The 27,685-nt window shown below is 42.9% G+C and overlaps 1 protein-coding gene across 1 annotated transcript in view; it reads right to left on the bottom strand.

Moving 5' to 3' along the window:
* Positions 1-418: 418 nt before the first annotated feature.
* LOC135505993 (USP6 N-terminal-like protein) overlaps positions 419-27,685 on the bottom strand; it is a 41,279-nt gene continuing 14,012 nt past the window's right edge. Inside the window, exons 3-14 of the mRNA XM_064925316.1 lie at positions 14,654-14,739; positions 14,523-14,562; positions 13,717-13,797; positions 13,350-13,457; positions 9,442-9,551; positions 5,101-5,149; positions 4,765-4,885; positions 4,405-4,499; positions 3,866-3,931; positions 2,945-3,044; positions 2,617-2,769; positions 419-2,297 (exon numbers count right to left, since the gene is read on the bottom strand). Of these exons, the coding sequence (XP_064781388.1) occupies positions 1,687-2,297; positions 2,617-2,769; positions 2,945-3,044; positions 3,866-3,931; positions 4,405-4,499; positions 4,765-4,885; positions 5,101-5,149; positions 9,442-9,551; positions 13,350-13,457; positions 13,717-13,797; positions 14,523-14,562; positions 14,654-14,739 (1,620 nt within the window). The 3' untranslated portion in view covers positions 419-1,686. The remainder of the gene's footprint in view (positions 2,298-2,616; positions 2,770-2,944; positions 3,045-3,865; positions 3,932-4,404; positions 4,500-4,764; positions 4,886-5,100; positions 5,150-9,441; positions 9,552-13,349; positions 13,458-13,716; positions 13,798-14,522; positions 14,563-14,653; positions 14,740-27,685) is intronic.

The following is a 27,685-nucleotide window of genomic DNA, read 5'->3' as shown; positions in this document are numbered from 1 at the left end:
GTTCCAAACTACCTCTGGAAGCAACATCAGCACAATAACTGTTCATCAGGAGCTTCATGAAATGGGTTTCCATGGCCGAGCAGCCGCACACAAGCCTAAAATCACCATGCGCAATGCCAAGCGTTGGCTGGAGTGGTGTAAAACTTGCCACCATTGGACTCAGCAGTGGCAATGCATTATCTGGAGTGATGGATCATGCTTCACCATCTGGCAGTCCGACGGACGAATCTGGTTTTGGCAGATGCCAGGAGAACGCTACCTGCCTAAATGCATAGTGCCAACTGTAAAGTATGGTGGAGGAGGATTAATGGTCCCGGGCTATATTTTATGGTTTGTGCTAGGCCCCTTAGTTCCAGTGAAGGGAAATCATAACGCTACAGCATACAATGACATTCTAGATGCTCAGTGTGAACCTGCTTTCATCTGTGAAGAGCACAGGGCACCAGTGGCGTATTTGCCAATCTTGGTGTTCTCTGGCAAATGCCAAACGTCCTGCACGGTGTTGGGCTGTAAGCACAACCCCCACCTGTGGACGTCGGGCCCTCATACCACCCTCATGGAGTCTGTTTCTGACCGTTTGAGCAGACACATGCACATTTGTGGCCTGCTGGAGGTCATTTTGCAGGGCTCTGGCAGTGCTCCTCCTTGCACAAAGGAGCAGGTAGCGGTCCTGCTGCTGGGTAATTGCCCTCCTACGGCCTTCTCCACGTCTCCAGATGTAGTGGCCTGTCTCCTGGTAGTGCCTCCATGCTCTGGACTCTGACAGACACCGCAAACCTTCTTGCCACAGCTCGCATTGATGTGCCATCCTGGATGAGCTGCACTACCTGAGCCACTTGTGTGGGTTGTAGACTCCGTCTCATGCTACCACTAGAGTGAAAGCACCGCCAGCATTCAAAAGTGACCAAAACATCAGTCAGGAAGCATAGGAACTGAGAAGTGGTCTGTGGTCCCCACCTGCAGAACCACTCCTTTATTGGGGGTGTCTTGCTAATTTGCCTATAATTTCCACCTGTTGTCTATTCGATTTGCACAACAGCATGTGAAATGTATTGCAAATCAGTGTTGCTTCCTAAGTGGACAGTTTGATTTCACAGAAGTGTGATTGACTTGGAGTTACATTGTGTTGTTTAAGTGTTCCCTTTATTTTTTTGAGCAGTGTATATTGGAAAGTATTCCCAGAAGAGTGGAGGCTGTTTTAGCAGCAAAGGGGGGGACCAACTCCATATTTATTTAATGCCCATGATTTTGGAATGAGATGTTCGACAAGCAGGTGTCCACATACAAATATAAAACTTTACTAAAATAAGACTATATTAGAAAATATTTTACAGAGGCTATCTAAGCAAACATAATGTCCATTGTTAAAATATTACAAAACTACTCAAATTAAGTAAGCTGTAATGCTTTCACTATGATGGGAGAGAATGTGGCACTGTCCCTTGGAACTCCACTATGGCAGCTTCTCCTACAACATAACACCGTTTTTCTGCAATGTCTGTTTTGTAGACAACAGGGGGGAACTTAGAATGCTTTGCAATGCTCTAGAATCGAACTGGCCCTTCTGGCTCTCCTTTGTCTCCTGTCTGGGCCCTGTGTTTAGGCAGAGCCAAGGCCTGCTCCAGAAGCCTGGCCAGGTACCCATCCTCCGCTCTCTCCCCCACCCCCACCGATAGGCTCTCACTCTCACATAGGCCGCCGGGAAGCCTGGGCTAAGGGTGCTGACTGAGTCCGGGGGACCCTGCAGGGTGGCTGTGGAGGGCTAAGGGATAAAGGGGGAGTCAGGGTCGGCTCCTCCATGGGGATTTGTGGAGGTGTGTTTGTACCCTGTTGAACTACGGCCTGTGTCTCTGGTAAAGCCACTGGACCAAATGAGCTCTTAACACTCATTTCTTTGTGGAGTGGCATAAGAATGGCAGAATGTCCCATAACATTGTGCTCATTGCTCCCTGGTGGCTCATAAGGTGGTGGTCCAGCCCCAGCCTGGGGAGGCCCATCGGGGGTCACTTGAGCTTGGATGGTGTGGATGAGAATGGGGTCTGGAGATGGAAGAGGGACTTCCTCATCTTCCTCTTCCTCCCTATTTAGAGCTTCCTTGTCCTTCCTTGCCTCCTTAGAGGGGCTGTTGTCCTGGGAGATGACATCTGGCTGGTGGGTGATGATGTGGAGACCCATAGGCCCTGCTCCTGGTCGTTTGGTACCCGGGTCAGAGGTGACTCCCCTGGGGGGCTTGAGAGGGGTGAGCAGAACAGGTAGCTCCAAACCCAGGACCTTCCGTGGCAGTTCCTCTGGCTTGGCTAGAAATAAAACACAGGAACATTAAAACTGAGGTAAATTATAGGAACTATGCTTTGATTTACAGTTCTGTATCAGTTGGTAATTAAGTGTTTACCTGGTTTATGCTTAAACATTAAATGGTAATTATGGGTACCATCTTTCAAAAATACCCCACAACTAACTAACCAGTATCAAATGGTCATTATATGACCTAATTTCTTTCCTCAAGGGAAAGCTCATTCACAACCCCTCAGGAGATGTTTGGCCTCTGCATTTTCTACTGATGTTAAATTGTTAGCCTTGTCCAACAGCACATAAATCAGCTAAGCAGTGTGCTACCTGGGGGTGGAAGGTCCAGCTTCATCTTCCGTAGTTCCGCCATGGAGGCCTGCAGCTGATCGATGATGACGTCATCGCTGTAGAGGAACGACAGGCCGATCTTGTCCTGAAGGAACTCTCTCAGGTCCTCCAGATTCATCTTCAGGAGACGCTCTGATGACACACAGATACAGCAAACAGGACAGGAGTCAACATCATTGGAATTATAGCTGCTCTAACAGAGACACAAGCAATATTGTATTAGCAAAGACTTATGTAATGAGTAGCTAATAGCTAATAGGCTAAAGTAGCTAAAAGGCTTCTTGTTAAAGGTAGATGCACTCCTTACTCTTAAATATTCGAAGGATTGTGTAGGACATGGCGGTAAGGATTGTCTCTCCTTCCAGAATGTAGATGTCCCACAGACGTAGAGTCAGGGTGAACGGGGTCTATGAAGAGAGGGAAAAAAAGATCTGACTTCCAAGAAACATCATTTCCCATTCACAAAGCGGTAAAACTATTCTTGAAATCAGAAGTCATGAGTTCACACACTATACATTAGTAAGATTGTTTTCCTATATGTAAACACATAGGCTTGTCATCCCTAAAATTACCATTATTGATCCATGACATAATCATTGATTACTAGGCTAAGTCTTTGTTTGTCTTCATCTTTCTCTTCCTCCCTCCCCTCCTGCCTCCAGTCCAGTGGTAGTGAGGGGGGATTGGTGGCGTCCCTCCTAACCCACAGCCCCAGCCCATAGCCCCATCTCTGTGGTGAGCTCCAGCGGGACTGAGAAGCGCTGACAGCAGCTTGTCTCTCTCCAAACTACCAGAGCCACAGGATTGTGTGTATGAACAGAGTCGAGGACACACTGAGTAGTTATTAAGCCTCGTGATTATGCATAGGTTATGTTCCCTTTATACGCAGTTAACAACGCTAATAAAGGCTGAAATAAGTTTTACTTTGTAAGTTCACCCTGCTTGAAGTTGTAATCATTTGAAATTAATGAACGTCCATGAATACAATTGCAATTCTGCTATTTGAAGTTTATTATTGTTGGTGAATATGGGGCTCACGGCATCAATTCTTTGTCTACTTTCTCCTCTGCTAAAAGTTATAATATGCCAATCGTTTGTCAGCAATCCCAGATCCCAGATTGTACCTTTTAAGGAGAAGAGTTCTTGGTTGTCACGGGCCAATAAAAAGGAAGAATGATTTAAATCGGCTAAAAATGGCAACGGTCCTTTAAAACACACTTTCTCTCACCCTGTCAATGAAACACTGCAGGAACCATTTAGTGCTGTAGATCCCACAGGACATCTGCTCCCTGTCCTAGAGAGACAGAGGGAGGGAGGGACGGAGGGAGAGAAAAAAAGAGAGAGGCGATGGAGGAAGAAAGAGAAAAAGAGGGAGAGAGAGATGGAAGACGGGTAGAAAGAACGACGGTCAGTTCTACACAGTAACACGAATTTCAATGTAACTATATGCAATTACTGTAATAATCTCACTATTATGAAACATAATGCCATTACGTAGTGTGTGTGTGTGTGTGTGTGTGTGTGTGTGTGTGTGTGTGTGTGTGTGTGTGTGTGTGTGTGTGTGTGTGTGTGTGTGTGTGTGTGTGAAGGCAACCTAAACAGTGATCTATGTCAAATAATGTATGAAAAATGACATGTAAAATGTCTATGTAAAACGTATGTATGTGTAGCAGAAAAGCTGTAAAAAAAGAAACAAGATATGTGTCCTCCGAAGAGGGGGGGGAGTTAGTCGATGGGTTAATAAAACATTTAAAAAACTGATCTAACCAGATGTTTCTTCAGTTTGGGGATGAGTTTGGAGAGAATTTGATCATGGTGCGCCTGGAAGCGCTGCAGTTTGGGAAACCCAGGAATAAAGAAACCTTAGAGGGAGAATGAGAGAGAAAGTGTATGATTCGACTGCTTTATTAAGTTGTGTAAACACACAGGTACATCTTGTGGCTAGAACTCCATAACAGAATGTACTGACTAGTCAATTCCATATCTTTATTAAGATTTTATTACATATTCATATATTATTCCACTGGTAATGTAGCTGATTCCTATCATTGATTGGTCGGACTACCATGCATGACATATCTGATTGATTCAACCAATGTTTACATGGTATCTTATTGGTCAGCTCACCGTGCATGGCATGCTTCTGATTGGTCAGTAGCTGTGACAGGGCCCAGAAGGCGTCTTCCTCGTTCATGTACATCAGCAGCAAGGCAGCAACCTGGCTCATGCCCTGGCAGTAGCTCACCTCCTACAGGGTCAGAGGTTAGAGGTCCAACAATGTCACATTGATCACCAGGCTAAATTTGTCCAGGTTTCATCTCCTTATAGTTGGAGGCAGCTCAGTTGCCACTAGTTTTAGTGTTATGAAGCAGTTAATTTCTGAACATTGGGCTGAATCTGGATGCAAACATTACGTAAATATTGACATTATTTATGACTGAGGGAAGACTAAAACAAACTCACCGTGTTGTAGACTGAATAGGCAGACAGGACATGAAATAAAGACTGCTGCCTGTGTAGACGCAGAGAGGAGAGGTCAGTCATTCAGAGACAGAGAATGGTAATTGCTGTGGTTCAGGCAACTTTCACATCAAATCAAATCACATTTATTTATATAGCCCTTCGTACATTAGCTGATATCTCAAAGTGCTGTACAGAAACCCAGCCTAAAACCCCAAACAGCAAGCAATGCAGGTGTAGAAGCACGTTGTTAACACATCATACCTTTATATACTGTACATATGTAGGATCTGAATTTGATCGCTCTTTTGTTGCTGAGAATGTCCCTCCACCACAGTAAAGGCATATGAGCTTTGTGATTTAAATAAATGACCTGAAAATATGGGGAGGTGAGACTCTTTGTTAACAACAGCCGGTGCACAATCTCGAATGTTAAGTCCCAAGAGTTACAATATCTCATGATAAGCTGCAGACCATACTATTTACTAATGCAGTTTTCATCTATATTTTTCGTAGCTGTCTATTTACTAATAAGTTGTGTATTTATTCCTTGTGTTATAACTATTTTCTATAATTTAAAAAATCTTTCTCTCTACATTGTTGGGAAGTAAGCATTTCGGTGTTAGTCTACACCTGTTGTTTCTGAAGCCTGTGACAAATAACATTTGTATTTTATTTGTTCGGAATGAAGATGAAAAAATAACATCACATTTCTAATTAGACTGCGTGCCTGTGGGTGATTCTCAACATGCATACTCCCATGCTCTGAGTGAGTTCTTCGAGGGCATTCTCGAGTGTGGAGAACTTATACATTTCACATTTGAGAAGACTGCGCACTCCCGTGCTACTGCATCACCTTTGCCCTTTTAGAGTAGCTAAATTGCATCATCAACACGTTGGCTGTTCATCTATGCTGGACTTTCAACGACTACCCCCTGTAGCTAATGTTAAATATCAAACATGTGTAGATTGCAACATCTGAGTTAGTTCAATATTGCATTATTGTCAGTAAAGCAATTGAGACTATTAATCCATTTGTGTTTTGGATTATTCCACTAAATAGAAATTTGGTTAATTTCGCTGCTTTCCATGATGTGTGGACAATATGTTGTGTGGACAACATTACACAAGCTGACGTTTTGACCGCATTGAATTGGGGGGGGGGAATTACACGTCCTTTTTTACCTCAGATTGGTGATGTTAGTATATATGTTTATGGTCAACACGATGACACAATTGCTTAAAACAGATCAATATCTTTGGTTTTGTACTGTTGATTAGGTCAAACACGCTGGGAGTCGCAGGGGCAGCTATTATTTTCTTTCTCAATAAAAGTCTCTTAATAAAAGTCACGGGCCACACACCGATACACGGACTTGACAGTCAAACTATCTCATCAATAGCACCGTTGATAACCTATGGCGGGTCGTGATTCGTTGAACTTAACAGAAAAGGTGGTTTTTCCCTTTTACAGCCCCCCAAAATCAATATAATGTCACAGCATGTATAGGTTATTTCAAGATTGCGTGTGGCCTTTGCATAGTGTTTAAGTTTAGAAATATAAATGTAACTTTCAACATTCATTTCCATGGTATTGCACTTAACTAGTGCTTTAGACTGCCTACTACTTGTGATGCTAATCTTCATAGTTATCGTAGTGAGAGTTGATGAAAAAGAAAAACTAGTCAATGTTTGCAATGATGAGAAAATAATTTATTTTTTGACTGCCTGTCTGTCTTGCTTGTGATATATATACATTATGTATCCAAAGTATGTAGACACCCCTTCAAATGAGTGAATTTGGCTATTTCAGCCACACCCGTTGCCGACAGGTATATAAAATCGAGCACACTGCCATGTAATCTGCATAAACAAACATTGGCTGTAGAATGGCCTTACTAAAGAGCTCAGTGGCTTTCAACGTGTCACCGTCATAGGATGCCACCTATCCAACATGTCAGTTCGTCAAATTTCTGCATGTGCAAGAGCTGCCCCGGTCGACTAAGTGCTGTTATTGTGAAGTTGAAACTTCTAGGAGCAACAACAGCTTAGCTGCAAAGTGGTAAGCCACACAAGCTCACCGAATGGGACCGGCGAGTGATGAAGAGCGTAGTGCGTAAAAAATAGTCTGTCCTCGGTTGCAGCACTCACTACCGAGTGCCAAACTGCCTCTGAAAGCAATGTCAAGAGCTTCATGAAACAGGTTTCCATGGCCGAGCAGCCGCACACAAGCCTAAGATCGCCAAGCGTCGGCTGGAGTAGTGTAAAGCTCGCCACCATTGGACTCTGGAGCAGTGGAAACACATTCTCTGGAGTGATGAATCACGCTTCACCATCTGGCAGTCCGACAAAATAATCTGGGTTTGACGGAGTGGAACGCCTTCCCAGCAGAGTGGAGGCTGTTGTGGCAGCAAAGGGGTGACCAACTCCATATTAATGCCCATGATTTTGGAATGAGATGTTCGACGAGCAGGTGTCCACATACTTTTGGTCACGTAGTGTACTCGCCTGAATACATGAAATAGACTGCCTCTGTGTTGTGCTTATGTTTGCAATACTGTTACAACAGACACCAAAGATTGTACGAACATGTTGATCATGTATTTTGTGTACAGCACAAAGTTTCCCCCTCCATATCAATGAGGGGGAAGCAGCAGCGAACAGTGAGAGCTAAGTAGGCAGCAGCTACGTAAAAATCTATGTATAAATAGCACCACGAGTTCCAGAATATCCGAAACCGGAGCCACTCTAATATTAAATAGACTGGGAGATCTGAACTTAGATCAGCACTGAGACATTCAGTGGCAAGAAAAAGTATGTGAACCCTTTGGAAATACTTGGATTTCTGTATGAATTGGTCATAAAATTTGATCTGATCTTCATCTAAATCACAACAAAAGACAAACACAGTCTGCTTAAACTAATAACACAAACAATTGTACATTTTGATGTCTCTATTGAACACACCATGTAAACATTCACAGTGCAGGGTGGGAAAAGTATGTGAACCCTTGGATTTAATAACTGGTTGACACTCCTTTGGCAGCAATAACCTCAACCAAACGTTTTCTGTAGTTGCAGATCAGACCTGTCAGGAGGAATTTTGGACCATTCCTCTTTGCAAAACTGTTTCAGTCCAGCAATATTCTTGGGATGTCTGGTGTGAACCGCTCTCTTGAGGTCAGACGGTCTGGGTTGAGGTCAGTACTATGGCTGGGCCACTCCAGAAGGCGTATTTTCTTCTGTTGAAGCCATTCTGTTGTTGATTTACTTCTGTGTTTTGGGTCGTTGTTCTGTTGCATCACTCAACTTCGATTGAGCTTCAAATGGCGGACAGATAGCCTTACATTCTCCTGAAAAATATTTTTCCGTTGATGATAGCAAGCTGTCCGGGCCTTGAGGCAGCAAACAGCTCCAAACCATGATGCTCCCTTCACCATACTTTACAGTTAGGATGAGGTTTTGATGATGGTGTGCCTTTTTTCTCCACACAACTCAACTTTAGTTTCATCTGTCCACAGAATATTTCACAAGTAGTGCTGTGGAACATCCAGATGCTCTTTTACGAACTTCAGACATGCAGCAATGTTTTTTTTGGACATCAGTGGCTTCTTCCGTGGTGTCCTCTCATGAACACCATTCTTGTTTAATTTTGTAAGTATCGTAGACTCGTCAACAGAGATGTCAGCATGTTCTAGAGATTTCTTTAAGCATTTAGCTGACACTTGAAGATTCTTCTTAAGCTCATTGAGCATTCTGTGCTGTGCTCTTGCAGTCATCTTTGCCACTCCTAGGGAGAGTAGCAACAGTGCTGAACTTTCTTCATTTATAGACAATTTGTCTTACCGTGGACTGATGATCGTCAAGGCATTTAGAGATACTTTTGTAACCCTTTCCAGCTTTACGCACGTCAACAATTCTTAATCGTAGGTCTTCTGAGATCTCTTTTGTTTGAGGCATGGTTCACATCAGGCAATGCTTCTTGTGAATAGAAAACAAACATTTTGTGAGTGTTTTCTATAGGGCAGGGCAGCTCTAACCAACATCTCCAATCTCGTCTCAATGATTGTACTCCAGGTTAGCAGACTCTAAGGGTTTACATACTTTTTCCAACCTACACTGTGAATGTTTAAATGATGTATTCAATATAGACAAGAAAAATACAATAATTTGTGCGTTATTAGTTTAAGCAGACTGTGTTTGTTGTTGTGACTTAGATGAAGATCAGATAAGATTATGACCAATTTACGCAGAAATCCAGATAATTCCAAAGGGTACACATACTTTTTCTTGCCACTGTACATGAACAGCCACCCTTATGGTAGAATACAGCTGCCAACTTACTTGACTCCGAATCGATCCATGAACATGATGTGGTTTCTAAATGTCCTATTCACGTCCAGATCTATCTGTTTGATTTCCTGGGAGAAGATTCTGGCTTGTTCCTTCATCCTCTGAAAAAGTCAATTAAAACAATATATACATTTTCTAAATCCCTTGCACACTTCAAACATATTAGAAATTAATGAACATCAACAGTACACAGTCTTGGTAAAAAAATCTTGCCCAAAATATTTTTTCTTCTCAAAATCATAGATTCTATAGCATATAGGCAATATATTATTATATTAACTTTATATCAAAAGCCATAATCCCCTGTCAGTAAACCTCTGTTATTGTGTGATGTGCGTGTGATCTTTGTATCTCCATCTCAATGCCATTTGCCTGTTTTCATCCTACATACAGTAACATAATCCTCTCTCTTTTTGGAGCCGCACCCAACAATCAATCAAAAACAATGTCAAATCAAATCAAGTTTATTTGTCACCTGCGCTGAATACAATAGGTGTAAACCTTACAGTGAAATGCTTACTGACAGGCTCTAACCAACAGTGCAAAAATGGTATTAGGTGAACAATAGGTAAGTAAAGAAATAAAAAACAGTAAAAATACAGTGAAAAATAACAGTAGCGAGGCTATATACAGACACTGGTTAGTCGGGCTGATTGAGGTAGTATATACATGTAGATATGGTTAAAGTGACTATGCATATATGATAGCATCAGCGTAAAAGAGGGGTTGGGGGGGCACACAATGCAAATAGTCTGGGTCGCCATTCGTTTACCTGTTCAGGAGTCTTATGGCTTGGGGGTAAAAATTGTTGAGAAGCCTTTATGTCCTAGACTTGGCACTCCGGTACTGCTTGCCATGCGGTAGTAGAGAGAACAGTCTATAACTGGGGTGGCTGGGGTCTTTGGCAATTTTTAGGGCCTTCCTCTGACAACGCCTGGTATAGAGGTCCTGGATGGCAGGCAGCTTATTCCCAGTGATGTACTGGGCCGTAAGCACTACCCTCTGTAGTGCCTTGCGGTTGGAGGCCGAGCAATAGTCATACCAGGCAGTGATGCAACCAGTCCGGATGCCAAATCTTTTTAGTTTCCTGAGGGGGAATAGGCTTTGTCGTACCCTCTTCATGACTGTCTTGGTGTGTTTGGACCATTCTAGTTTGTCGGTGATGTGGACAGCAAGGAACTTGAAGCTCTCAACCTGCTCCACTACAGCCCTGTCGATGAGAATGGGCGCGTGTTTGGTCCTCCTTTTCCTGTAGTCCACAATCATCTCCTTAGTCTTGGATACGTTGAGGTATAGGTTGTTATCCTGGCACCACCCAGCCAGGTCTCTGACCTCCTCCCTATAGGCTGACTCATCGTTGTCGGTAATCAGGCCTACCACTGTTGTGTCGTCTGCAAACTTAATGATGGTGTTGGAGTCGTGCATGGCCATGCAGTCGTGGGTGAACTGAGCACGCACTCCTGAGGGGCTCCAGTGTTGAGAATCAGCGTAGCAGATGTGTTGCTACTTACCCTCACCACCTGGGGGCGGCCCGTCATGAAGTCCAGGATCCAGTTGCAGAGGGATGTGTTTAGTCCCAGGATCCTTAGCTTAGTGATGAGCTTTGAGGGTGTTGAATGCTGAGCTGTAGTCAATGAATAGCATTCTCACATAGGTGTTCCTTTTGTCCAGGTGGGAAAGGGCAGTGTAGAGTGCAATAGAGATCACATCATCTGTGGATCTGTTGGGGCGGATGCAAATTGGAGTGGGTCTAGGGTTTCTGGGATAATGGTGTTGATGTGAGCCATGACCAGCCTTTCAAAGCACTTCATGGCTACGGACGTGAGCCTTTACCAGCCTTTCAAAGAACTTCATGGCTACGGACATGAGTGCTACGGGTCTGTAGTCATTTAGGCAGGTTGCCTTCATGTTCTTGGGCACAGGGACTATGGTGGTCTGCTAGAAACATGTTGATATTACAGACTCAGGGACATGTTGAAAATGTCAGTGAAGACACCTGCCAGTGACTATAATCCTGCTGAATGTAGCAACGGGTGGATGGGATTGGGGGAAGTTGTGAAAAATGATGGTCCTATAAACATGAAATGGTCTTGGGGTATAACATTACAATATTTTGTGTTCAGCACACTGGCTTCAGGCTGCAATATGTGGGGGAAGATTAGCACACTTCTATGTATGTTCATGTGCTGTCTAACTGCCATCAGAAAGTATTCACACCCCTTGACTTGTCCCACATTCTGCTGTGTTACAGCTAAATGGATTACATTTGTATTTTGTGTCACTGATCGATACACAATTCCCCATAATGTCAAAGTGGAATTAAGATTGTATAGATTTTTTTTTTACACATTTATAAAAAAGAAAAAGCTGAAATATCTTGAGTCAATAAGTATTCAACACCTTTGTCAAGCCTAAATAACTTCAGGACGAAAGATTAGCTTAACAAGCCAGATAATATGATGCATGGACTAACTCTATGTGCATTAATGGTGTGTGTCATTTTTTTTTCATGACTACCCCACCTCTGTACCCCACATACACAATTATCTCAGTCGAGCAGTGAATTTCAAACACAGACTCAACCACAGTGACCAGGGATGTTTTCCAATGCCTCGCAAAGAAAGGCACCGACTGGTAGATGGGAAAAGCAAAAAGAAGCAGCCACTGAATATCCCTTTGAACATGTTGAAATGATTCATTACACTTTGTATGGTGTAGCAATACACCCAGTCACTACAAAGATGACGGAGAGGAAGGAAACCACTCAGGGATTTCACCATGAGGCCAAAAGTGATTTTCAACCAGTTACAGAGTTAAATGGCTGTGATAGGAGAAAACTAAGAATAGATCAACACTAAAGTAATACTGCAAACAATATGGCAAAGAAAGTCACTTTTGTTCCTGAATACAAAGCATTATGTTTGGGGCAATCCAACACAACACATCACTGAGTACCACTCTTCATACTTCCAAGCATGGATGTTATGGGTATGCTTGTCATTGGCAAGGGCTAGGGATTTTTTTGGGGGGATAAAAAAATAAAAGACATAGAGCTAAGCACAGGCAAAGCCCTAGAGGAAAACCTGGTTCAGTCAACTTTTCAACAGACAATGGCAGAAAAATCCACCTTTGAGCAGGACAATAACCTAAATTGCAAGGCCAAATATACACTGGAGATACTTACCAAGACAACATTGAATGTTCCCAAGTGGCCTAGTTACAGTTTTGACTTAAATCGGCTTGAAAATCCATGGCAAGACTTCAAAATAGCTGTACTGTACACCAATGATCAACAACCAACCTGACAGAGCTTGAATAATAAAAAAAAAGAATGAATGGGCAAATACTGTACAGAGACTTGCCCAGAAAGACTTACAGCTGTAATCACTGCCAAACGTGATACTAAGATGTATTGATACTTATCTAATCAAAATATCTCAGTGTTTTATGTTCCGTTAATACTTTGACATTACAGAGAATTTTGTGTACATCGTTGACAAAAAATGACAATTAAATCAATTTTAATCCCACTCTGTAACAGGACAAAATGTGGAAAAAAGTCAAGGGGTGTGAAGACATTTCTGAAGACAATCACAGGTATAGGGTATTCAGTAATGTTGCAAAGTTTTTTTTTCATGAACTCTGCCCATGTAGTGAACCTGGTTACTGATAGCGTAGCCTAGCACAATGACATCACTTTCCTGAGACCTGAAGTGGCAGTCGCCTTCAAATCATAACAACATGGTTTAGTGGTCCTGAGTGACCACTGGCTTTAGACTGCAACGTGCTGGTTGGAGAACGGTATCAAATCCCACTGTTTAGAGTAGATGCTTGATGAACCAACAGTGTGTGTATGTGTGCGTGTGTGCGTGCGTGTTAGATACTGGGTACTCTCTTACCTCATACTTCCCCTCGTTTTCATTCTTCACCTTCTCCACATCCAGCATCAGGGCCCAGGCCTGGCCTCTCAGCTGCAGTGGGATACCCTTATACACACGCTTTACCATCTGAGAGGAGAGCAGTGGTACACACACAGGGAGAGTCAGGTGATGCACAAATGGGGGGTTGAGGCAGGAGTGTAAATGTTGAGTGAGCATTTCAGGCTAATATAAACATTTATAAACACAAGGAAAGGGTGTGTGTGTGTGTGTGTGTGTGTGTGTGTGTGTGTGTGTGTGTGTGTGTGTGTGTGTGTGTGTGTGTGTGTGTGTGTGTGTGTGTGTGTGTGTGTGTGTGTGTGTGTGTGAGGGAGAGAGAGATTCTCACCCTGTCACTGTTCCTGTATTTATCCCATTTCTTCACCATCTTCAGCCATTTCTCCACCCTTTCAATTTCCAGGTTATTTTTCTGTCAGGGCGAAACAGAAAATACTAGGTGAAATGTTATGTATGCAAGATGAAAACACATTTACATGAATAAGGCACATTTACGCTATACAGTATAGTACAGTAATAAACACAGTACTTACAATGTTTCTTCTAAAACTACAACTGAATAAACTCCCTTCGTGGGATCATATAAAATATCACTTGACTTGAGAACCTGGTGTCCTGACCACAACTGCTATGATTTGGCATGTGCTGGTTTGTACTGCATTGCCATTTAAAATTGAGGAGAGTTTATCCAATTCTGCCCAAGGTTAAATGTGGTATTAATTGAATCAATCACGACCACATGACCGGTTCTATGGTGAGAGGAAGCGTAGCTCCCATTCCAGGAGTGAGTGAGATGCCTACGGATCGGCTTCGCCTTAGATGGATGTGGCCCTAAGTTAGTGGGAGGGCGGCATGGATTGGCTAATACACACACACAGAGCACGCACTAAGCATTGACACACACACACACACACACACACACACACACACACACACACACACACACACACACACACACACACACACACACACACACACACACACACACACACAACAGCTGCACAAGGAACATTACACCTCTATATGTTAGAGGTCACACTTGAAAGGTTAGTTAGTGGCTTCAATATAGCGCATAACGGAAACTGTAGTGTGTATCTTTGACCCTTTTGATGCATATGTTGCATTTCCTCTTCTTACCTTCTCCTCATGTGCACTAAGGGTTGGCAGCTCCTTGTCACTGTGGGAGGGGGGGAATGGACAACATCAGTCAGAGTCTGCCAGTAAAGTAATGTGTACAATACTGTACACACAAACCCAGTTTGACTTACTGCAGAAATCCGAAACGGTCGGTGACTCTGTAAATACTGTAGTCTGCATCCTCCCAGGAGTCAATCACCATCCCCTCCTGTCTGCCCTGGAATAACACACAGACAAATCAGAAACAGCACACAGCCAAGGGAAAACATGCAGTAAGTTGGCCTGTTGCTTTTAAATAGTTAATTAAAGTCAGACTTTGGGCCACTGGGAAAAACACAAAACATGCTGTTCTCTAGAGAACAATGCATTTGATTTTAGTACAAGTGCATCACATCGCTGTGCCTGTCTCAAAGATGATACAAATGGATGCATTGTGTCTTTCTATGCTGTGTTAAATCGCGGCCATTAGAACAGAAAATACCATTGCCATATGTACATTGTGGCGCAGATATTGCCCAAGGGGCGGAGGACAATTTTCTCTCAGGACTAGTCAATGGACTACATAGATGTGGCAAACTATTAGAAAGCATAGAAAACAATCAGAAAGCAGGTTGCGGGCAAAGAGAGAGAGGGTCGATACATTCAGCCTACAGAAACCACAGAAACCAAACCATGCCACCACAGACGAACGATCACAGCGATGGCTCCCGGAGGGTAGACTGCAAATGGTGTCAAGTGTGAGAAAGTGAGGGCTAAAAAATAGGTCCTGGCGGATGTCATTTGGGGTGGAGAACGCAGAGAGAAGAAAGTGGGAGATGGATATAGTTAAACAGTGTAAGGGAGAGTTTGTGTCTATACGAAACTATAGTTTCGTAATTTCCGGTCACAACTTGCAGACTTGTTTACGAGTTGCTGTGCGTTTTGTTGCCAACCTATTTTGCTACTTGACAACTTTACGGTTTTTACTTTTTAATTACCGTTTATATATGTATATTTTTTTCCCTCTTTATAATTTTTCCCCCTCTTTTCCCCTTTTTCACTCCGGACGCTTTATCTGGACACGGTTCGTCAGGACCTCCAACAGCCGAAGCTCAGTAGTAACATTAACATGATGCCTTCTAATTGCAGTCGCTGTACTCATAATATACAGGAGAACGATCGCCTTACAGGGAGGATAGCTGTGCTACAAGCCCGGCTTCAGACGCAATCGTTAGGCAAAGGGTCATTTCAGTGTAAGAAAGGATGAAACAGCGTCTGTGCCACCAGTAAGTACAGATAGTAGTATAAATCCCCTGGCACAGTCCCCGCAGCCGGACAACTTTCTCGCGGTTTCTGGAAGGAAATGCTGTAGGAACGCTCAACCGGTGTCGCTCATTCAGCCGACAGAAACTTTCAACCGGTTTTCCCCATTAGGCCGAGTCTTCTCTGGTCTCTACTCCTCCCGTTACGGGGTCTGAGACGCCGAAGCTTCCCACCATTAGCTCTGACAAATTGAAAACTCTAGTCATTGGCGACTCCATTACCCGCAGTATTAGACTTAAAACGAATCATCCAGCGATCATACACTGTTTACCAGGGGGCAGGGCTACCGACGTTAAGGCTAATCTGAAGATGGTGCTGGCTAAAGCTAAAACTGGCGAGTGTAGAGAGTATAGAGATATTGTTATTCATGTCGGCACCAACGATGTTAGGATGAAACAGTCAGAGATCACCAAGCGCAACATAGCTTCTGCGTGTAAATCAGCTAGAAAGATGTGTCGGCATCGAGTAATTGTCTCTGGCCCCCTCCCAGTTAGGGGGAGTGATGAGCTCTACCTCAGTCTCACAACTCAATCGCTGGTTGAAAACTGTTTTCTGGGACTCACCCACAAACAGGACCAAGCCTGACCTGTTGAGGAGTGACGGACTCCATCCTAACTGGAGGGGTGCTCTCATCTTATCTACCAACATAGACAGGGCTCTAACTCCACTAGCTCCACAATGAAATAGGGTGCAGGCCAGGCAGCAGGCTGTTAGCCAGCCTGCCAGCTGAGTGGAGTCTGCCACTAGCACAGTCAGTGTAGTCAGCTCAGCTATCACCATTGAGACCGTGTCTGTCTCTCGACCTCGGTTGGGCAAAACTATACATGGCGGTGTTCGCCTTATCAATCTCACTAAGATAAAGACAACCTCCATTCCTGTCATTATTGAAAGAGATCATGATACCTCACATCTCAAAATAGGGCTACTTAATGTTAGATCCCTTACTTCAAAGGCAATTATAGTCAATGAACTAATCACTGATCATAATCTTGTTGTGATTGGCCTGACTGAAACATGGCTTAAGCCTGATGAATTTACTGTGTTAAATGAGGCCTCACCTCCTGGCTACACTAGTGACCATATCCCCCGTCCATCCCGCAAAGGTGGAGGTGTTGCTAACATTTACGATAGCAAATTTCAATTTACAAAAAAACAAATGACATTTTCGTCTTTTGAGCTTCTAGTCATGAAATCTATGCAGCCTACTCAATCACTTTTTATAGCTACTGTTTACAGGCCTCCTGGGCCATATACAGCGTTCCTCATTCCCTGAATTCCTATCAGACCTTGTGGTCATAGCAGATAATATTCAAATCTTTGGTGACTTCGCCTTAGATGAGTATAGAGATGTTGTTATCCACGTCGGCACATGGAAAAGTCCACAGACCCACTCCAAAAGGCTTTCGGAGCCATCATCGACTCAGTGGGTTTTGTCCAACATGTCTCTGGACCCACTCACTGTCACAGTCATACTCTGGACCTAGTTTTGTCCCATGGAATAAATGTTGTGGATCTTAATGTTTTTCCTCATAATCCTGGACTATCGGACCACCATTTTATTACGTTTGCAATTGCAACAAATAATCTGCTCAGACCCCAACCAAGGAACATCAAAAGTCGTGCTATAAATTCACACAAAGATTCCTTGATGTCCTTCCAGATTCCCTCTGTCTACCCAAGGACGCCAGAGGACAAAAATCAGTTAACCACCTAACTGAGGAACTCAATTTAACCTTGCGCAATACCCTAGATGCAGTTGCACCCCAAAAAACTAACAACATTTCTCATAAGAAACTAGCTCCCTGGTACACAGAAAATACCCGTGCTCTGAAGCAAGCTTCCAGAAAATTGGAACGGAAATGGCGCCACACCAAACTGGAAGTCTTCCGACTAGCTTAGAAAGACAGTACGCGCAGTACAGAAGAGCCCTTACTGCTGCTCGATCATCCTATTTTTCTAACTTAATTGAGGAAAATAATAATAACCCGAAATTCCTTTTTGATACTGTCGCAAAGCTAACTAAAAAGCAGCATTCCCCAAGAGAGGATGACTTTCACTTTAGCAATGATAAATTCATGAACTTCTTTGAGGAAAAGATTATGATGATTAGAAAGCAAATTACGGACTCCTCTTTAAATCTGCGTATTCCTTCAAAGCTCAGTTGTCCTGAGTCTGCACAACTCTGCCAGGACCTAGGATCAAGAGAGACACTCAAGTGTTTTAGTACTATATCTCTTGACACAATGATGAAAATAGTAATGACCTTCAAGCTGCATACTGGACCCTATTCCAACTAAACTACTGAAAGAGCTGCTTCCTGTGCTTGGCCCTCCTATGTTGAACATCATAAACGGCTCTCTATCCACCGGATGTGTACCAAACTCACTAAAAGTGGCAGTAATAAAGCCTCTCTTGAAAAAGCCAAACCTTGACCCAGAAAATATAAAAAACTATCGGTCTGTATCGAATCTTCCATTCCTCTCAAAAATGTTAGAAAAGGCTGTTGCGCGGCAACTCACTGCCTTCCTGAAGACAAACAATGTATACGAAATGCTTCAGTCTGGTTTTAGACCCCATCATAGCACTGAGACTGCACTTGTGAAGGTGGTAAATGACATTTTAATGGCATCGGACCGAGGCTCTGCATCTGTCCTCGTGCTCCTAGACCTTAGTGCTGCTTTTGATACCATCGATCACCACATTCTTTTGGAGAGATTGGAAACCCAAATTGGTTTACACGGACAAGTTCTGGCCTGGTTTAGATCTTATCTGTCGGAAAGACATCAGTTTGTCTCTGTGAATGGTTTGTCCTCTGACAAATCAACTGTAAATTTCGGTGTTCCTCAAGGTTCCGTTTTAGGACCACTATTGTTTTCACTATATATTTTACCTCTTGGGGATGTTATTCGAAAACATAATGTTAGCTTTCACTGCTATGCAGATGACACACAGCTGTACATTTCAATGAAACATGGTGAAGCCCCAAAATTGCCCTTGCTAGAAGCATGTGTTTCAGACATAAGGAAGTGGATGGCTGCAAACTTTCTACTTTTAAATACGGAAAAAACAGAGATGCTTGTTCTAGGTCCCAGGAAACAAAGAGATCTTCTGTTGAATCTGACAATTAATCTTAATGGTTGTACAGTCGTCTCAAATAAAACTGTGAAGGACCTCAGCGTTACTCTGGACCCTGATCTCTCTTTTAAAGAACATATCAAGACCATTTCAAGGACAGCTTTTTTCCATCTACGTAACATTGCAAAAATCAGAAACGGTCTGTCCAAAAATGATGCAGAAAAATTCATCCATGCTTTTGTCACTTCTAGGTTAGACGACTGCAATGCTCTACTTTCCGGCTTCCCGGATAAAGCACTAAATAAACTTCAGTTAGTGCTAAATACGGCTGCTAGAATCCTGTCTAGAACCAAAAAATGTGATCATATTACTCCAGTGCTAGCCTCCCTACACTGGCTTCCTGTCAAAGCAAGGGCTGATTTCAAGGTGTTACTGCTAACCTACAAAGCATTACATGGGCTTACTCCTACCTATCTCTCTGATTTGGTCCTGCCGTACATACCTACACATTCGCTACGGTCACAAGACGCAGGCCTCCTAATTGTCCCTAGAATTTCTAAGCAAACAGCTGGAGGCAGGGCTTTCTCCTATAGAGCTCCATTTTTATGGAACGGTCTGCCTTTCCATGTCAGAGACGCAAACTCGGTCTCAACCTTTAAGTCTTTACTGAAGACTCATCTCTTTAGTGGGTCATATGATTGAGTGTAGTCTGGCCCAGGAGTGGGAAGGTGAACGGAAAGGCTCTGGAGCAACGAACCGCCCTTGCTGTCTCTGCCTGGCCGGTTCCCCTCTTTCCACTGGGATTCTCTGCCTCTAACCCTATTACAGGGTCTGAGTCACTGGCTTACTGGGGCTCTCTCATGCCGTCCCTGGAAGGGGTGCGTCACCTGAGTGGGTTGATTCACTGATGTGGTCATCCTGTCTGGGTTGGCGCCCCCCCTTGGGTTGTGCCATGGCGGAGATCTTTGTGGGCTATACTCAGCCTTGTCTCAGGATGGTAAGTTGGTGGTTGAAGATATCCCTCTAGTGGTGTGTGGGCTGTGCTTTGGCAAAGTGGGTGGGGTTATATCCTTCCTGTTTGGCCCTGTCCGGGGGTGTCCTTGGATGGGTCCACAGTGTCTCCTGACCCCTCCTGTCTCAGCCTCCAGTATTTATGCTGCAGTAGTTTATGTGTCGGGGGGCTGGGGTCAGTTTGTTATATCTGGAGTACTTCTCCTGTCCTATTCGGTGTCCTGTGTGAATCTAAGTGTGCATTCTCTAATTCTCTCATTCTCTCTTTCTTTCTCCCTCTCGGAGAACCTGAGCCCTGGGACCATGCCCCAGGACTACCTGACATGATGACTCCTTGCTGTCCCCAGTCCACCTGGCCATGCTGCTGCTCCAGTTTCAACTGTTCTGCCTTATTATTATTTGACCATGCTGGTCATTTATGAACATTTGAACATCTTGGCCATGTTCTGCTATAATCTCCACCCGGCACAGCCAGAAGAGGACTGGCCACCCCACATGTGCTCTCTCTAATTCTCTCTTTCTTTCTCTCTCTCGGAGGACCTGAGCCCTAGGACCATGCCCCAGGACTACCTGACATGATGACTCAAAGCTGTCCTCAGTCCACCTGGCCGTGCTGTTGCTCCAGTTTCAACTGTTCTGCCTTATTATTATTGACAATGCTGGTCATTTATGAACATTTGAACATTATGGCCATGATCTGTTATAAATCTCCACCCGGCACAGCCAGAAGAGGACTGGCCACCCCACATAGCCTGGTTCCTCTCTAGGTTTCTTCCTAGGTTTTGGCCTTTCTAGGGAGTTTTTCCTAGCCACTGTGCTTCTACACCTGCATCGCTTGCTGTTTGGGGTTTTAGGCTGGGTTTCTGTAGATCACTTTGAGATATCAGCTGATGTACGAAGGGCTATATAAATAAATTTGATTTGATTTGAGAAGGAATGTGTGGAAAGCGAGAGGGAGAGAGAGAGAGAGACATGGTCAGAGAACATGCTTGGACTTGGTAATGTTCCTCCATGCATACACTACCTTTCAAAAGTTTGGCGTCACTTAGAAATGTCCTTGTTTTTAAAAGAAAAACATGTTTTATTTGTCGATAAATACAACATCAAATTGCTCAGAAATACAGTGTAGACATTGCTAATGTTGTAAATTACTATTGTAGCTGGAAACGGCAGATTTCTTATGGAATATCTACATAGGCGCACAGAAGCCCATTATCAGCAACCATCACTCCTTTGTTCCATTAGCACGTTGCATTAGCTAATCCAAGTTCATAATTTTAAAAGACGAATTAGACTAGTATCTGGAGCATCAAAATGGCCAGAAAGAAATATCTTCTGAAACTCGTGAATCTATTATTTTTCTGAGAAATTGCCAAGAAACTGAAGATCTTGTACAAGATCTTGTACAACGCTGTGTACTACTCCCTTCACAGAACAGCGCAAACTCCGCACTAACCAGAATAGAAAGAGGAGTGGGAGGCACCGGTGCACAACTGAGCAAGAGGACACGTCTAGTTCGAGAAACAGAAACAGATGCCTCACTGGCAGCTTCATTAAATAGTACCCGCAAAACATCAGTCTCAACGTCAACAGTGAAGAGGCGACTCCGGGATGCTGGCCTTCTAGGCAGAGTTGCAAAGAAAAAGCCATATTTCAGACTGGCCAATAAAAAGACAAATATGGGCAAAATAACACAGACACTGGACAAAGGAAGATTGGAAAAAAGTGTTATGGACAGAAAATCTAAGTTTCAGGTGTTCGGATCACAAAGAAGAACATTTGTGAGACACAGAAAAAATGGAAATATGCTGGAGGATTGCTTGACGCCATCTGTCAAGCATGGTGGAGGCAATGTGATGTCTGGGGTGCTTTGGTGGTGGTAAAGTGGGAGATTTGTACAGGGTAAAAGGGATCATAAAGAAGGAAGGCTCTTATTCCATTTTGCAACGCCATGCCATACCCTGTGGACGGCGCTTAATTGGAGTGAATTTCCTCCAACAACAGGACAACAGCACTGCTCCAAACTATGCAAGAACTATTTAGGGAAGAAGCAGTCAGCTGGTATTCTGTCTAGAATGGAGTGGCCAGCACAGTCACCGGATCTCAACCCTATTGAGCTGTTGTGGGAGCAGCTTGACCGTATGGTACATAAGAAGTGCCCATCAAGCCAATCCAACTTGTGGGAGGTGCTTCGGGAAGCATGGGGTGAAATATTTTCAGATTACCTCAACAAATTGACAACTAGAATGCCAAATATAATTGCTGCAAATGAAGGATTATTTGACGAAAGCAAAGTTTGAAGGACACGTCACCCCGCTCCTCCGCTCTCTCCACTGGCTTCCAGTTGAAGCTCGCATCCGCTACAAGACCATGGTGCTTGCCTACGGAGCTGTGAGGGGAACGGCACCGCAGTACCTCCAGGCTCTGATCAGGCCCTACACCCAAACAAGGGCACTGCGTTCATCCACCTCTGGCCTGCTCGCCTCCCTACCACTGAGGAAGTACAGTTCCCGCTCAGCCCAGTCAAAACTGTTCGCTGCTCTGGCCCCCCAATGGTGGAACAAACTCCCTCACGACGCCAGGACAGCGGAGTCAATCACCACCTTCCGGAGACACCTGAAACCCCACCTCTTCAAGGAATACCTAGGATAGGATTAATCCTTCTCACCCCCCTTAAATGATTTAGATGCACTATTGTAAAGTGGCTGTTCCACTGGATGTCAGAAGGTGAATTCACCAATTTGTAAGTCGCTCTGGATAAGAGCGTCTGCTAAATGACTTAAATGTAATGTCTTAAATGACACAATTATTATTTAATTAAAAATCTTGCATCTCATTTCATGTATGTTTTCATGGAAAACAAGGACATTTCTAAGTGACCCCAAACATTTGAACGGCAGTGTACCTAGGTCTGACATGGTGGACCCATGACTGTTTCTGCAATCAACAACACCATCAGAGTACCGGCCAGTCGGACAATTTTTTAACCTCTTGAAACTCTGGGAGCGCTATTTCATTTTTGGATGAAAAACGTTCCCGTTTTAAACAAGATATTTTGTCACAAAAAGATGCTCGACTATGCATATATGATAGCTTTGGATAGCTTTTTTTGATAGCTTTGGAAAGAAAACACTCTGACGTTTCCAGAACTGCAAAGATATTCTCTGTGCGTGCCCTAGAACGTGAGCTACAGGCAAAACCAAGATGAAACGGCATCCAGGAAATCAGCAGGATTTTTGAGGCTCCGTTTTCCATTGTCTCCTTATATGGCTGTGAATGCGAGAGGAATGAGCCTGCCCTTTCTGTCGTTTCCCCAAGGTGTCTGCAGCATTGTGACGTATTTGTAGGCATATCATTGGAAGATTGACCATAAGAGACCACATTTACCAGGTGTCCGCCCGGTGTCCTGCGCCGAAATTGGTGCGCAAACCTCAGCTGCAAGTATTTTTACATGGAATTCAGAGAAGAAAGCAGGCTTCCACGAACGATATATCAATGAAGAGATATGTGAAAAAACACCTTGAGGATTGATTCCAAACAACGTTTACCATGTTTCGGTCGATATTATGGAGTTAATTCGGAAAAAGTTTGACGTTGTTGGTGACTGAATTTTCGGTTAGATTAGGTAGCCAAATGTGATGTACAAAACGGAGCGATTTCTCCTACACAAAGATTCTTTCAGGAAAAACTGAACATTTGCTATGTAACTGAGAGTCTCCTCATTGAAAACATCCGAAGCTCTTCAAAGGTAAATGATTTTATTTATTTGGTTATCTGGTTTTTGTGAAAATGTTGCGTGCTAAATGCTACTCAAAATGCTAAGCTAGCTTTGCATACTCTTACACAAGTTAGTGAATTGCTATGGTTCAAAAGCATATTTTGAAAATCTGAGATGACAGTGTTGTTAAGAAAAGGCTAAGCATGAGAGCAGGCACATTATTTTCATTTTATTTGCGATTTTCAGAAATCGTTAACGTTGCGTTATGCTAATGAGCCTGAGGCTTTATTCACGATCCCGGATCCGGGATGGGGAGTATCAAGATATTGTATGTGATACAATATCGAAAGCATCCTGGCGGGCTATATCACCGCCTGGTACGGCAACTGCTCCGCCCATAACCGTAAGGCTCTCCAGAGGGTAGTGAGGTCACCGGGGGCAAACTACCTGCCCTCCAGGACACCTACACCACCCAATGTTACAAGAAGGCCATAAAGATTATCAAGGACAACAACCACCCGAGCCACTGCCTGTTCACCCCGCTATCATCCAGAAGGCGAGGTCAGTACAGGTGCATCAAAGCTGGGACCGAGAGACCGAAAAACAGCTTCTATCTCAAGGCCATCAGACTGTTAAACAGCAACCACTAACATTGAGTGGCTGCTGCCAACACACTGACTCAACTCCAGCCACTTTAATAATGGGAATTGATGGGAAATTATGTAAAATGTATCACTAGCCACTTTAAATAATGCTACCTAATATAATGTTTACATACCCTACATTATTCATCTCATATTTATACGTATATAATGTACTCTATATCATCTACTGCATCCTTATGTAATACATGTATCAGTAGCCACTTTAACTATGCCACTTTGTTTACATACTCATCTCATATGTATATACTGTACTCGATACCATCTACTGTACCTTCCCTATGCTGGTCTGTACCATCACTCATTCATATATCTTTATGTACATATTCTTTATCCCCTTACACTTCTGTGCATAAGACAGTAGTTTTGGAATTGTTAGTTAGATTACTTGTTGGTTATTACTGCATTGTCGGAACTAGAAGCACAAGCATTTCGCTACACTCGCATTTAAATCTGCTAACCATGTGTATGTGACAAATAAAATTTGATTTGATATCAACAGAGAGATATATTTTCTGGGAGATTTCATTATTGAATGGCTTTCATCAAGCTACCCACTCAAGAAAAAGCTTAAAACTATAACCAGTGCCTGCAACCTGGCTGAGGTAATCAGTCAACCTACCAGGGTAGTTACAAACAGCACAGGATTGAAATCATCAACATGTATTGATCACATCTTTACTAATGCTGTAGAAATTTACATTAAAGCAGTATACAAAGCTATTGGATGTAGTGATCATAATATAGTAGCCATATCTAGGAAAACCAACGTTCCAAAAGATGGGCCTAATATAGTGTATAAGAGGTCATACATTTATGAAATGCTTATTCCAGTTATTAATGACCATGCACCCATTAAGAAAATGACTGTAAAAACTGTTAAATCCCCTTGGATTGATGAGGAATTAAAAATGGTTTGATTGCGAGGAATGAGGCAAAAGGTATGGCAAATAAGTCTGGAGGCACAACCGATTGGCATACATACTGCAAATTGAGAAATTAGTGACTAAAATAAGAAGAAACTATTCTATGAAGGAAAGTGATAATGATATAAATAATGATAGTAAAAAGCTTTGGAGCACAACTCAGCTCCATCATTCATTGAATCAGATGACTCATTCTTCACAAAACCAAATGATATTGCCAACACTTTAATGATATGTTCATAGGCAAGATGAGCAAACTTTGGCATGACATGCCAGCAACAACTGCCGACACTGCACATCCAAGTATAACAGACCAAATTCTGAAAGACACGTGTTGTAATTTTTTATTTTATTCCATAAAGTGAGTGTGAAAGAGGCAAAAAAGGATTGTTGCCTATTAACAATGACAAGCCCTGGGGTCTGACAACTTGGATGGATAATTACTGGGGATATTGCCACATCTTCAATCTAAGCCTACTAGAAAGTGTGTGCCCTCAGGGCTCGAGGGATGCAAAAGTAATTCCACGAGCCAAGAATAGTAAAGCCCACTTCACTAGCTCAAATAGCCGACCAATCAGCCCGTTGGTAAACATAGTAACCTTTAAAAAAAATGTGTAACCAGATACAATGCTATTTTACAAAAAAACAAATTGACAGACTTTCAGCACGCTTATAAGAAAAGACATTCAACAAGCACAGCACTTACACAAATGATGATCAAAAGGTTTTGTTAGACTTCAGTGCAGCTTTTGACATTATCAATCAGTCTGCTGCTGAAAAAAGTATGTTATGGTTTTACATCCCCCAGCTATATTGTGAATAAAGAGTTAACAGTCTAACAGAACATAGAGGGTGTTTTTTAATGGAAGCCTCTCCAACATAATCCAGGTAGAATAAGGAATTCCCTAGGGCAGCTGTCTAGGCCCCTTACTTTTTTCAATCTTTACTTTGATTAAAGCCAATGTGTCTATGTGTGTGATGTCTCAACACTATACACATCAACTACTACAGCAACTGAAATTACTAACACTCAACAAAGAGCTGCAGGTAGTTTCAGAATTTGTGACAAGGAATAAGTTAGTTCTAAATATTTCCAAAACTAAAATAATTGTTTTTGGGACACATCATTCACTAAACCCTAAACCTCAACTAAATCCTGTAATAAATCATGTGGAAATTTAGCACATTCAGGTGACTAAACTGCTTGGCAAAACCCTGGATTTTAAACTGTCATGGTCAAAACATGTTGATACAGTAGCTAAAATGGGGAGAAGTCTATCCATAATAAAGTGCTGGTCTGTTCTTAACAGCACTATCAACAAGGCAGGTCCTACAGGCCCTAGTTTTGTCGCACCTGGACTACTGTTCAGTCATGTGGTCAGGTGCCACATTTTTTGCAGTAATGCTGCAATTAGTTGGTTGTAATTTTTTGTAAAGCAGAGATTTCCATATGTTTTAGTTAGCTGCATGTATGACATTAGTCCACCAGTCGTTTTTATGATGTCATTTACAAAGATTCTACCTTTTTAAACATTTTCTTTTTAAATTAAGGCCATTTTATTTGGAACGGCAAGCCAGACAAAATTAATAGCTTCTACCCCCAAACCATAAGACTGCTGAATAATTAATCAAATGTCCACTGGACTATTTACATTGACTGCTCCCTCCCTCCCCTCCATTTGTTATGTACACTGCTGCTACTCGCTGTTTATTATCTATCCTACCTACATTTACATATTACCTCAACTAACCTGTACACCCCCCCGCACACTCGGTACCGGTACCCCGATATAGACTTGTTATTGTTATATTATTGTGTTACTTTTTCTAATTATTTACTTTAGTTTATTTGGTAAATATTTAACCCATTTTATAAGAGCTTCTCCAAAATTTAAATGGTCCAGGCTTTTATACACTGCTCAAAAAAAATAAAGGGAACACTAAAATAACACATCCTGGAATTAATGAAATATTCGTGTGAAATACTTTTTTCTTTACATAGTTGAATGTGATGACAACAAAGTCACAAAAGAATGATCAATGGAAATCAAATTTATCAACCCATGGAGGTCTGGATTTGGAGTCACACTCAAAATTAAAGTGGAAAACCACACTACAGGCTGATCCAACTGTGATGTAATGTCCTGAAAACAAGTCAAAATGAGGCTCCGTAGTGTGTGTGGCCTCCACGTGCCTGTATGACCTCCCTACAACGCCTGGGCATGCTCCTGATGAGGTGGCGGATGGTCTCTTGAGGGATCTCCCCCCAGATCTGGACTAAAGCATCCGCCAACTCCTGGACCGTCTGTGGTGCAACGTGGCGTTGGTGGATGGAGCGAGACATGATGTCCCAGATGTGCTCAATTGGATTCAGGTCTGGGGAACGGGCGGGTCAGTCCATAGCATCAATGCCTTTCTCTTGCAGGAACTGCTGACACACTCCAGCCACATGAGGTCTAGCATTGTCTT

This window comes from Oncorhynchus masou, chromosome 2 (genome assembly GCF_036934945.1).
Source record: "Oncorhynchus masou masou isolate Uvic2021 chromosome 2, UVic_Omas_1.1, whole genome shotgun sequence".
Taxonomy (NCBI): domain Eukaryota; kingdom Metazoa; phylum Chordata; class Actinopteri; order Salmoniformes; family Salmonidae; genus Oncorhynchus; species Oncorhynchus masou.
This window is presented reverse-complemented; position numbering and strand designations above follow the sequence as displayed.